The 13,044-nt window shown below is 52.9% G+C and overlaps 1 protein-coding gene across 2 annotated transcripts in view; it reads right to left on the bottom strand.

The window, feature by feature from the left end:
• Positions 1 to 3,143: 3,143 nt before the first annotated feature.
• OLFML2A (olfactomedin like 2A) overlaps positions 3,144 to 13,044 on the bottom strand; it is a 54,083-nt gene continuing 44,182 nt past the window's right edge. For both annotated transcript variants that reach the window (XM_032973241.2, XM_032973240.2), the window contains exons 7-9: positions 12,139 to 12,324; positions 11,137 to 11,411; positions 3,144 to 9,840 (exon numbers count right to left, since the gene is read on the bottom strand). In XM_032973241.2, coding sequence (XP_032829132.2) covers positions 9,514 to 9,840; positions 11,137 to 11,411; positions 12,139 to 12,324 — 788 coding nt within the window. In that variant the 3' untranslated portion in view covers positions 3,144 to 9,513. The remainder of the gene's footprint in view (positions 9,841 to 11,136; positions 11,412 to 12,138; positions 12,325 to 13,044) is intronic.

Genomic DNA, 13,044 nt, shown 5'->3' with positions numbered 1-13,044 from the left:
TGAGCCTTTCCTTTTTAGACCACGCCCTTTCTTCTAAGGCTCCGCCTGTTCCTGTTTAGGCCGCGCCCCTTCCTACAACACGGTGGGGGGGGGGGGGTGTTTGGGGTTGTGGAATGTGGGGGGGTGTGCACAACAGTGGTGGGGGTGGGTGGGGTCAGCGGCTACGGGTGGGTGGAGTCCGTGGCTAGGGGTGGGTGGGGTCAGAGGCGAGGAGTGGGTGGAGTCAGTGGCTAGGGGTGGTCGGGGTCAGTGGCTAGGGGTCGGTGGGGTCAGTGGCTTGGGGTGGGTGGGGTCAGTGGCTCGGGGTGGGTGGGGTCAGTGGATCGGGGTGAGTGGGGTTAGAGGCTAGGGGTGGGTGGGGTCAGTGGCTAGGGGTGGGTGGTGTCAGAGGCGAGAAGTGGGTGGAGTCAGTGGCTAGGGGTAGTCGAGGTCAGTGGCTAGGGGTGGGTGAGGTCAGTGGCTAGAGGTGGGTGGGGTCAGTGGCTCGAGGTCGGTGGGGTCAGTGGCTAGGGGTCGGTGGGGTCAGTGGTTCGGGGTGGGTGGGGTCAGTGGCTTGGAGTGGGTGGGGTCAATGGATCGGGGTGGGTGGGGTCAGTGGCTCGGGGTGGGTGGGGTTAGAGGCTAGGGGTGGGTGGGGTCAGTGGCTAGGGGTGGGTGGGGTCAGTGGCTAGAGGTGGGTGGGGTCAGTGGATCGGGGTGGGTGGGGTTAGAGGCTAGGGGTGGGTGGGGTCAGTGGATCGGGGTGGGTGGGGTTAGAGGCTAGAGGTGGGTGGGGTCAGTGGATCGGGGTGGGTGGGGTTAGAGGCTAGGGGTGGGTGGGGTCAGTGGATCGGGGTGGGTGGGGTTAGAGGCTAGGGGTGGGTGGGGTCAGTGGATCGGGGTGGGTGGGGTTAGAGGCTAGGGGTGGGTGGGGTCAGTGGCTAGAGGTGGGTGGGGTCAGTGGATCGGGGTGGGTGGGGTTAGAGGCTAGGGGTGGGTGGGGTCAGTGGATCGGGGTGGGTGGGGTCAGTGGCTCGGGGTGGGTGGGGTTAGAGGCTAGGGGTGGGTGGGGTCAGTGGCTAGGGGTGGGTGGGATCAGTGGCTAGAGGTGGGTGGGGTCAGTGGATCGGGGTGGGTGGGGTTAGAGGCTAGGGGTGGGTGGGGTCAGTGGATCGGGGTGGGTGGGGTTAGAGGCTAGAGGTGGGTGGGGTCAGTGGCTAGGGGTCGGTGGGGTCTGGCTAGGGGTGGGTGAGGTCAGTATAAATACCTACTCTTATTGAGATTCTGAACAGAGTGTTACAATTCAACGCTTGATTGCACGAGTTGGGGGGGGGGGAAATAAAAACCTGACGTAGCAAAACGTCCCCCGGCCATTGAGACTCCTCGTAGGCAAGATTCGACTCGACGACATTCAAGGGATGCTGGATGCTGATATTTGGCTTGTCAGCAATGCTAGCCAAAACCACAACGAAAACATAAAACCAGAAATAAACTATTCTCCAGGCGCGTTTTCACGGAACTCCCACCAGATTCACTCACAAATGTTATTGCCGTTGCTTTATATTGCAAAAAGCTAAATGTTATTTCTCAATACCGCCGTGTGATTGACAACGCCAAGTTTTATTGCTTGCAGTGGACCTCTTAATCTCCTCCCCCCTTGTTATGGGATTCTAAACTCGTCGATTAACTCGTCGATTAACGCGTCTCCAATTGTGGACCCCACATGGGCCGTCTCTCTGTCCCGGGAGATACCCCCCGCAGGAACTTTAGGCCATCAAAAACAATCTCCTCATTCAGTCCTCTTGTGCACATATATATAATAATAAAATACAACACAGCAATGAAAGCTACACACAACAACAACAAAAATGAAAGGGTGCCTTTGTGCGTTTCCTAGGCGTCATCTTGACACGGAGCCAGAAGACAGATTCAAACAGAGCCATCGCTCTGTCATAGACGAACAACAACAGCAGCCCACCCCTAGACATCGCCATGTTTCCTCCCTTTACCGGATGAGTTATTGGGTTCAGCTCGTAAGCTTCGTCCTCCCCCTCCTCCACGAAATCCATCCTTCCTTACGTATTTTACATCGCACTTCATGCTTTGATGGAAATAACGATGACGATAATAATGCAATTGAAACAAAGACAAAGATCCCCCCCGCGCCCCCTTCACCCGTTATAGCCTCTAACAGAGCGTTGGGGCAAGTGCTGTTCGCGCCTACGATGGCCGGCGCGACACACGAGGGGGTTGGTGGCCAGCGCCACGCCCGGCCGCCTTTGCCTCCCCAGTGGCGATGTTTACTACACACCGAGGCTGAGTCGACCTCGGAGAGGCCCAGGACCGGTTCAGATATTCGTCACAGACGTGGGCGTGCGACGGCGACTCCGATATTGCGGAGCCCAGGCGCAGGGTCGCTCGAGAGGCAGGCGAGATGAGAGCTGGGACTGCAAGAACGAGGTGTGGGCCCTTTAAAGGTCGGCGTGCATTGAATCTTCGCCACTGCCGTGGCGAGACTGCCACAGAGAGAGGGCGCCGGGCAGTGGCCGTGGTTCTGTGCTCCCCGGTGTAGAAATGCCCGTGCCGCCTGCCGTGGCGTGGGAAGGGGTTTGAGGCGCTCGCCGCTCCCTCACCACCGGTGCCTTTCTTGGCCTGCCCGGCGCATCGTCGTTGGCCTCCTTGGCGATGAGGTGCAGGTGTAGCGTGGCGAGTGGGGGGGGGGGCCTCTCCTCCTCGAAGCTCAAGACGACCAGGAAGCGCACGGATGAAGAACGTACCCGCGTGGCTCTGCAATGCGCGTGCGGATTGGCACGGTGGCGACATGCGTTCACTGCCTCGCCTGGTGTGCAGGAGGTCGTGGGTTCGATCTCACCTGCTGCTGTATATTTGGAGTTTGCGCGCTCTCTCTCCCCGTGGTCAGGTGGATTTTTCTCCGGGTCCTCCGGTTTTTAGCCTTCACATTTAGATTCGACGTGCTATAAGTTTCCACATGATACGCCACTTCGTTGTGCTATCATTGTTGGCCACGTCACTTCTGAAAAATAACTGTATAGCTTAGTCTGCCTTACCTGGTAAAATAAATAAAAAATGTTTAGTTTAATAGTTTTGGTTTAGTGAACCTGAATCGTTTTAAAATTCGAGTTAAAAATGAACAATACACAAAGCTGTTATAGAAATTTAATGACATAAAACTTACAGCGAAATAGGCTGAAGCGACATCAGAGGAAAATTAGTAAACAAAAATTACTGAGATAGAACAGCAACAAAAAACATCTTAATTCCCTTTATTTCAGAACGTTATAAAGTACACTTAGGCAACGGATGGCAGAACTACAAAGCATCATAGGAACTACCCATAACAACATGCGTACATACACAAGCACAGGCTCGTGGCCTAGCGGGTAGCCTACGTTGAGTGATGAAAAATGATTATCACAGCCGTATGAACGCAACTCCTTGTCTATTAGACATCATCAGTGTGGTATAGCCCTGCTACACTACTGACACGATGGTGCATACGCGTGTTTATAAACAAAAGCCCTTTGTTGCGCTTTTCTGCAATGAAGTTCAACAAGTAACTTGTAACTTTGGTGACGAGGCCAAGCATTGTGATGGCTGTGCTCTTGAAAATGCAGCGGAGTCATGTCACCGGGTCACGTGTCACTAGGTCACGCGTCACTGAGAACACGTGTCACTGGGTCACGCCTCACTGGGTCACGCGTCACTGGGTCACGCATCACTGAGAACACGCGTCACTGGGTCACGCGTCACTGAAAACACGTGTCACTGGGTCACGCGTCACTGGGGGACATTTGCATCCAGAGGGAAATGCAGATGAGGTTAATCGCACACACAGTGCCAGAAAATCACCTTGTCCGCTCAATTGATTCCGAAGTTAACCACACACACAGGCTCAAAGTGCTGACAGAGTCTGAACGCGGAGCCAGGATTGCATGATCAACTATTTATCTAAAGCAGTGATTCTGAGCCTGTTGGGCGACCCTCCCTGGGTTGCGGCATGGATACCGTGCAGGATACATTTTGAACGTGCGCGGGGAACGCCAGTTCAGCGCTGCGGTGACGAAACACCCGAATACACAACGTGAAACGCATTCCTTACTAAAAAATACTAACACGCAACGTTAAACGCATGCCTTACTAACACAAAACACACCCATACACAACGTGAAACGCATGCCTTACTAACACAATACACACCAATGCACAACGTGAAACGCATGTCCTACTAAAACAATGCACATCAATACACAACGTGAAACGCATGCCATACTAACACAATACACACCAATACACAATGTGAAACGCATGCCTTACTAACACAATACACATCAATACACAATGTGAAACGCATGCCTTACTAACACTACACACCAATACACAATGTGAAACGCATGCCTGACTAACACAACACACCAATACACAATGTGAAACGCATGCCTTGCTAACACAATACACACCAATACAAAACGTGAACCACATGCTTTACTAACACAATACACACCAATACACAATGTGAAACGCATGCCCTACTAACACAAGACACACCAATACACAACATGAAACGCATACCTTACTAACACAATACACACCAATACACAACGTGAAACGCATGCCTTACTAACACAATACACACCAATACACAACGCGAAACGCATACCTTACTAACACAATACACACCAATACACAACGCGAAACGCATGCCTTACTAACACAAATACATAATGTGAAACGCATGCCCTACTAACACAAAACACACCAATACACAACGTGAAACGCATGCCTTACTAACACAAAACACACCAATACACAACGTGAAACACATGCCTTACTAACACAATACACACCAATACACAATGTGAAACGCATGCCTTACTAACACAAAAACACTAATACATAATGTGAAACGCATGCCCTACTAACACAAAACACACCAATACACAACGTGAAACGCAAACCTTACACAATACACACCAATACACAACGTGAAACGCATGCCTTACTAACACAAAACAAACCAATACACAACGCGAAACGCATACCTTACACAATACACACCAATACACAACGCGAAACGCATGTCTTACTAACACAATACACACAAATACACAACGCAAAACGCATACCTTACACAATACACACCAATACACAACGTGAAACGCATGCCTTACTAACACAATACACATCAATACACAATGTGAAACGCATGCCTTACTAACACAATACACACTAATACATAATGTGAAACGCATGCCCTACTAACACAATACACACTAATACATAATGTGAAACGCATGCCTTACTAACACAAAAACACTAATACATAATGTGAAACGCATGCCTTACTAACACAAAACACACCAATACATGACGCGAAATGCATACCTTACTAACGCAATACACACCAATACACAATGTGAAACGCATGCCTTACTAACACAAAACACACCAATACACAATGTGAAACGCATGCCTTACTAACGCAATACACACCAATACACAACGCGAAACGCATGCCTTACTAACACAAAACACACCAATACACAACGCGAAACGCATGCCTTACTAACACAATACACACCAACACACAACGCGAAACGCATACCTTACTAACACAATACACACCAATACACAACGCGAAACGCATGCCTTACTAACACAAAACACACCAATACACAACGCGAAACGCATGCCTTACTAACACAATACACACCAACACACAACGCGAAACGCATGCCTTACTAACACAAAACACACCAATACACAACGTGAAATGCATGCCTTACTAACACAATACACACCAATACACAACGCGAAACGCATGCCTTACTAACACAAAACACACCAATACACAACGCGAAACGCATGCCTTACTAACACAATACACACCAACACACAACGCGAAACGCATGCCTTACTAACACAATACACACCAACACACAACGCGAAACGCATACCTTACTAACACAAAACACACCAATACACAACGCGAAACGCATGCCTTACTAACACAATACACACCAATACACAACGTGAAACGTATCCCTTACTAACACAAAACACACCAACACACAACGCGAAACGCATGCCTTAATAACTCAAAACACACCAATACACAACGCGAAACGCATGCCTTACTAACACAATACACACCAATACACAACGCGAAACGCATGCCTTACTAACACAATACACACCAATACACAACGCGAAACGCATGCCTTACTAACACAAAACACACTAATACACAACGTGAAACGCATACCTTACACAATACACACCAATACACAACGCGAAACGCATGCCCTACTAACACAAAACACACCAACACACAACGCGAAACGCATGCCGCACTAGCTAGAGACGTGGACACGCGATCTCTCTGTGTACTGCGGCCTTCGTAATCTCGGGGGCCACGTGGAACGGTGAAGGGGGGGGGCATACAAAACAGGTTGTGAGCACTGCTCCTGACCGTGCGACGACCCTCCGTGCGTGCCGACACCCCCGCACCTCCGATTAGCACGGTTGGCTACGTACGGTGCGGAAGAAGTTCAACGTACATACGTACGTGCATAACGGCATGCGCTGCGGCCAGAAGGGGCTCTCAGCTGTGGCCACGCTGGTGTCATCCCCGCGACGAAAAACATGTATTTGCGATCACAGCCCCCCCCTGATCTCAAACACTCTCGCACCCCGCTACGATCGGACGTGGAATCCCACAATCCGTCGCGCTTTGTTAATGTCAAATTTCTACTTTCTCTACCGCATCGTTTTCTCGTAGGTTTGTGTTCCATTAGCCGGTTACATTTGCAATATAAGTTACTGACGATTTGCATAACCCTTACAACAACAACAAACATTTTCACTTACACGATGTTATGCATGTGTCGCCAATGCACTGGATCGAGTTTGATCGATTACAAACTGTGCCTCCCAGCCACGTGTGGAACACAGTAAATGCATTTAAAACTCACGTACGCAACACTTGCACAATCCACACGAGGCTTCCTTTTCGACGTTTTCACTCGGCATGTAAAAAAAAAACACAATAAAATAGCTACGTGCAGAGACTCGACACTTGGAGAAACGTCTCTCAAATGTGGGTCCGAGCAAAAAATTTCCGCACAGCAGAGATGTGAAACAGGCGAACGAGAGTCGTGAATAATTAAACAAATGAAACATCAATGACAGCACCTAGCCTGTGCCCCAGGGCCGCCCAGAGATTCCCGGAGGCCACGTGGGGGGCTATCTTTATTTCGTCAGTGACAAAACAAACGGGCATGTTGGTGGGGCACCTCTTGTTGCGCGTGACCCGGGTCAAATCGCCGCTTTTGCTTCCCCTACCCACCTCCGCCGCCTCTGGACGGCCCTGGCTGTCGTCCCTGAATGATCTGTAGTAGTCCAGCGAGAGCAGTGCGCATCGAACAGAGCTCCGACACTTTCGTAGTGGCTTTGGGCTGACCATCGAAGAAAAACGGTTGGCCGCGTCGCGCGGCGCTTTCCGTGTGCGTGTCTGCGGCCGTCTGGGACGCTCTTCCTTCCGATATTAGGAAGCCACTGGAGCCATGCACTTTTAAATCTAGGTTTAAAATGCATTTCTTTATAACTGATTTTTGTGTTTAGTTTGTTGTCCTTGCCCCACACCTCCAATTAGCACGGTTGGCTACGTGCGGTGCATAAAAAGTTCAAAATACGTGCATACATAGCCGATGTCCCCTTGAGAAACCATAACCCTAAAGATGTGGGAACCTTTAAAAAGCACAACTTTACGAAAGTCACCGCATAATGGACCAACTTTGAATTCCAGGGCACATGAAGAGTCCAGTCCAGATTTTCCGCATTGCCCACGAGAGAGATCCGCCGAACGTGGCCCACGGAAAAAACAACAATGATGGGTCACAATTCCGCGGCTGTGCTTCGTTCTGAACGGTCTAAAACCGAACGAGCAAGATGCACGAAACAGCGCGACTCGCTTGCACAAGATGAACAAAAGCACAGGATCAACAGCAGCTATTCTCGATCTACTGCCGAACAGAGGCCTCTAAGGTTGATGCCAGCACTAACAGGGCTGGGCAGCTGCAATCCGATGTTGCTATTCGTAATCTCACCTAGGTAATTTGTCGGTAATATTGCAGCGTTGGGATGTTTGGCTAATGCCAGTTAGGTTGAATGTTTTTTTTTCGTTCTGTTAGCCGTGGGAGGAAGCTGAAGCATGCAAGAGAGGGGAAGAACACACATGCTCCCGCTGCGCCACCTAACCTGCCGCCCTGCCACGTGATGCCACTGTGCTGCCCTGCTCCCTTCCCACGACGGTGAGTGGGACTCCTGACGAACCCAGGCGCTTGAAGGTGGGGGGGGGGGCGATGGCTCAGATCCCTGACCATGGCCATCAGCCTCAGTGAAGAGCCCGCCCAGGCTCAGGGCCCGAACACAGGATCTCGGCAGTTACCAACTCGGCACCCTGTCACGGCTACCAGCTCCACAAGCCGGTCAGCCACGTAGTTATTATAATTACTACTACTATGCTTGATTACCCAGGAAAGTCTCGCTGAGTCTCAAGGCCCATTCTCAGGCGGGGTCCTCCCCCAAGTTTCCGCAGTAGGGGAGCGAGATGCTGCTGCTGCTGCTGCTCTGTGTAATCCCAATTGAGCAACTTGCAAGATTTTACATTTTAGCATGTTGTTTTCATTAAACAAAAAAAACGAAATTCCGTTGGTTCGCACCCCGTGCGCGTCACGCAGAAAACCCGCACTGGATCTCAGTGCGCAATCTGTAAAACGATGGCATTGGCAGTTGGGTTGCAGAGTGTCTTTGGCAGAACACTTCCACACGTCCCGCAGTGGCCTCACAGACAGCGCTGGCTAAGGGGCCACTGGGCACCTAAAGCCACAACATTGTTTTCGGCCCCACATCTATTCTGCCCCACTCACCTAAACCCCATCAGCAATGTCCAAGGCTGTCTGCAGCACAGTGTACCGCTCCCTGCGTGGCCAGGGAGACAGCAAGGGCACCGATGCAGCCCAGGGCTTGAATCTGGGTCAGTGGAGGCCCCAAATGAGCTTTGGGGTCCATTGCAAGGGATCTTCCCCAGAGCAACTGGCTCCGCCACTGTGACTTCTCCTTCATGTGGATGATGTTGGTGTAGAAGAACAATAATGATCTTGCATTGAGGTGGTTGAGCTAGATGGCCGTGTCAGGAGTAGCGGAGTGGTCTAATTACTGCCGTGATGACGCCTCCCTCCTTCGTATTTGTGAATCGGGCATTGAGTCTACGTGACACGTCCCATGGTTCCGTTCTCGGTGGCCACGGTCGTGCGCCACAGTGAGCGGGAGAGTCAAATTCCGTTGGCCGGGACCCTCGATCTCGCTGGGGAAAGAGTAGCGGCAAAGATGGGCTTTTCGAGCTCCCATCGAACGTCGCATGGCCAGAGCCTCGCGAAAGAAGCGCTCCGTCACCCCTCCCCGCGTCCACGCAGGCCGGGGCCGAGGCCACGCGAGCAAGCGAGCGCCCGACGCTCAGTAGATGAAGGTGACGTTGTAGGTGACCTGGCGGCCGTTGTCCCAGGCGTAGATGACTTTGTCCCCGGGGTTGTAGTCGATCTGCGTGGTGTAGCCGAACTCGTTGGTGAAGGGGATGCGGATGGCCACCTGCGTACTTGTGTGGGTGTCGTACGCGTAGAACACCGTGGCGTTGCGACGGTTGTACTCGTCGACGGCGTAGAGGACGCCGCACACCACGAAGCAGTTGCCGTAGTGGCCCCGGCGCAGGCTCGTGCGCCACGTGGTCTCGCGCTGCGTCGACAGGTCGCTCGCGTTCAGGCGGCTCAGCACGATGACGTCCTCCTGACGGGAAGAGCCGCGCGCGTCGCAATCAGCACCACCGCGTGGATCTCGCGGGCTGCGTGCACCTCTCAACGTGCCCGAAACACTGTTCTAGTTTGATATGAGCTAATTAAGCACTGCATGTATTGATCCCTCTCTAAGGCCCCTTTGAAAACTCACTTCTTCAAAACTGCTTTTTGTGCTTAGTTTGTTGCCCTTCCCCTGCACCTCCGGTTATCGCGGACGGCTACGTACAGTGCAAAACGAAGCTCAACAGACATGCATACACAGGTATCGTGCTGAAATGTGTCGGTTCAAGCGGTGGCCCTTCGTTATGACGGTCAAGTCGGCCAGGGTGGTTTCCTGCTCACGTGAGCATCGAGGCGGCGCTCGCCTCCTGGCTACAGCGGTGAGCCAGTGGGGTATGGTCCTGGCACGTGCAGTGAGAAAGTCGGACAACGCGCGCGGTGCAATCCGCACGCTTAAACGTGCACATAAACGTAAAAGACATGCGCCACTTGCATATCTGAGCCGTGTCAGCATGGGGGGGGGAGGGGGGTGGGGTCCCTCACAGTGGGTTTCCGAGATGAACCGGAACCAAACCGTGCCACACAATGCTGGTCCCGTACCACATCCGAATCTTCATTGGGGATCAAACAAAGCCCGGAGGCAGAAGGCAACCGACGCATCCATCATGTGAGTGGCCGTTGGTCGGCACGTGGCGACGACGTGGGCGTCATCGCGTCACCCGCGCGCGTCTCTGCTCATTCACTGCGCGTGGACGTTAACGGCACGGCCCGGCTCAACTTCTGCAGTGGAAAAACAACGCCGGCAAAAGCCTTGCCGGACCGGCTCGGCACGGCCTAGGCACGGCTCAGAATGCGCCGAGTGGAAAAGAGGTGCACGCGTTCATTCACGTGCGCGATCGTGTAATCGTGTATATGTGATGGACGTGGGGAGCGGTAGTGTAGCCGATAGCGCCCTGCACTACGAACCCGGCTGCCCGAGTTTGATTCCCGCTCACGGCCAACACCGATGACGATTATCTGAACCAGTCCTGGGCCTCCCCTATAGGTCGACGCTCTTGTCTCCCACTCGGGAGACAAGAGCGGCCGGGTGTGGTGCTGGCCACCCACCCCCTCATGTACCGTGCCGACCTTCACAGGCGCTGCTCGCTAACAGCACTTGCCCCAACAGCCTTCTAAGGCTATACGGTGGGGGGGGGGGGTGGGATCTTTGTGTTTGTGTCTTTACACGAGGGACGTTATTTAGCGCCCCGCCCGCGCGCCCGCACGCCCGCGGCAACCGCCACCGCACCCGCGTCGTCTCGTCGTCCACCGAGGGGTAGATGACCCAGAGCCCCGTCTCGTCGGCCGCGAAGTCGATGTCCGAGTGGCCGCGCCAGCGCCAGGGCGTCGTCTCCTCGTAGACGGCGTCGGGCAGCAGGGCCCACGAGGCGAGGAGGCGTGCGCGCAGGTCGTACTTGATGATGTGGCGCGAGAAGGCGCGGTTGTAGAAGAGCGAGCCGTTGTAGATCACGTGGCCCGTGCCGATCCAGTTGTAGGGCAGCTTGTAGATGTTGCTCCAGCGGCCTGGACGGGGCGGTGGGAAGGGAGCGGTGCGGCACAACAATCACAGCGAGTTCGTTTCGACTCCCGGCGGGGCCACGTGGAGTTCTAGAGGCGGCAGAGCGAGCGGCTCGCGAACCCAAGGTTTGCAAGTTCACGTCCTGGTTTTATGATTGATTCAGTCCGGCGTCATCAGCAGAATCAACCTTTTCTTGAACACATGCCGGTGAAATCCCAGATGTTCACAGGGATGGAGGGCCCTCTCTGTTAGATGCGGGTCCTTGTTCGACGCAAGCTATTTAACACGTAATCAATCATGAGTGTCGTCGATTAGAGCACTACTCCCACTCAGCGTGAAACTGTGGTAGTACCAATTTGTTGCAAAGTCAACAGTGGTTATCTAATGGTTGATACTCGAACCCCCTCCCTCCCCCCAAATAGAAATGAGGAATTCCCATCAATGGCTCAGGGCTGTAAACGGGTGGTGAACCAACAATGTCACAAAGACAATGTAGAGAGGAGAGCATCGCATGCAAACGAGCGGTTTAGCTCGAAAATAAATTTATAATTTTTGTTGTTGTTGTTGTTGTTCTTAGAATCTTGATACCCGTTGAAACTCGCCCAATTGGTCCAATTTCGCCGAGCCACGCGGCGTGAGCGGTGGCACGGCATGGCACGGCCGGCATGGCTAGGGCACTTAGATTCAGGGGGAGAGAGGGGGGGCCGGGGGGAGAGTCTCCTGGCCGCCCACCCTCCTTGAAGCTGTCGAGGCCGCGGAACTCCACGATGCTGTTCCCGTAGTAGTAGTTGGTGACGAAGATGCGCCCGTCGCTCGCCAGCGGGTCCTTCATCCAGGCGCCCTCGCTGCGCCCGTAGCTGTTGTGCTGCACGGGCGCCGCCACGGTGGACAGCGTGCCGTAGCACGTGGAGGACGGCGCTTGAGGCGGCACCGGCGGCGCCGGGGGGAGGAGGAGGAGGAGCAGGAGACGGAGGGGGCGAGGTCATTGACGGCAACCCCGGAACACGGCACGCGTCCTCGACTTCGGCGTCGGGGTGCGCTTCGACAAAATAAGTGACGCCTTTTTATGAATTCGTTGGTTCGTCGCACGCAGTCAGCGAGGGACAAGCAGCGCCAGACGTGGTGACCGTCCTGCGACGGCGTTCGCGTTAACTGCTCTGAACTGCCATACTCCGGCGTCTCCGGTGACCTTTTTTTAGTCCACGGATCACGAGGGGGGGGTCGATCGCCATCTGAAGTGCGTAATTAATGCCTTTCACCCGCATCATCATCATATTAATAAGTTCATAATATTTCGATTTAAAGCTTTCAAGGATTCATCTTCTTTGGTTCTTTCGGTAAAGTCACGTAGAATGAGGACAGTCCAGTCCCTTCACCTGATGAAGGCCACTTGTGTTGTGGCCGAAACGTCGTGAGAATTTTATTGTGTTATTTTATTTTATTATTTTATTCTCATTCTACGTGACTTTACCGAAAGAACCAAAGAAGAAGTTCATAATAATAAATCTTGTGACACGAACGACAATCGTGTGACACAAACGGCATTCACTGCGGATGTGTGGGAGTCTCCACAACCCGTAATGTGGAAGTGGTGGCTCCACAACGCGCAGCACTGAGCACTGGTGACTGCACTGTGCT

Source organism: Petromyzon marinus, chromosome 50, assembly GCF_048934315.1.
Source record: "Petromyzon marinus isolate PM22_M1 ecotype Great Lakes invasive population chromosome 50, UKy_Petmar_22M1.pri1.0, whole genome shotgun sequence".
Lineage (NCBI taxonomy): Eukaryota > Metazoa > Chordata > Hyperoartia > Petromyzontiformes > Petromyzontidae > Petromyzon > Petromyzon marinus.
The sequence above is the reverse complement of the archived record's forward strand: the minus strand, read 5'-3'. Positions and strand labels throughout refer to the sequence as shown.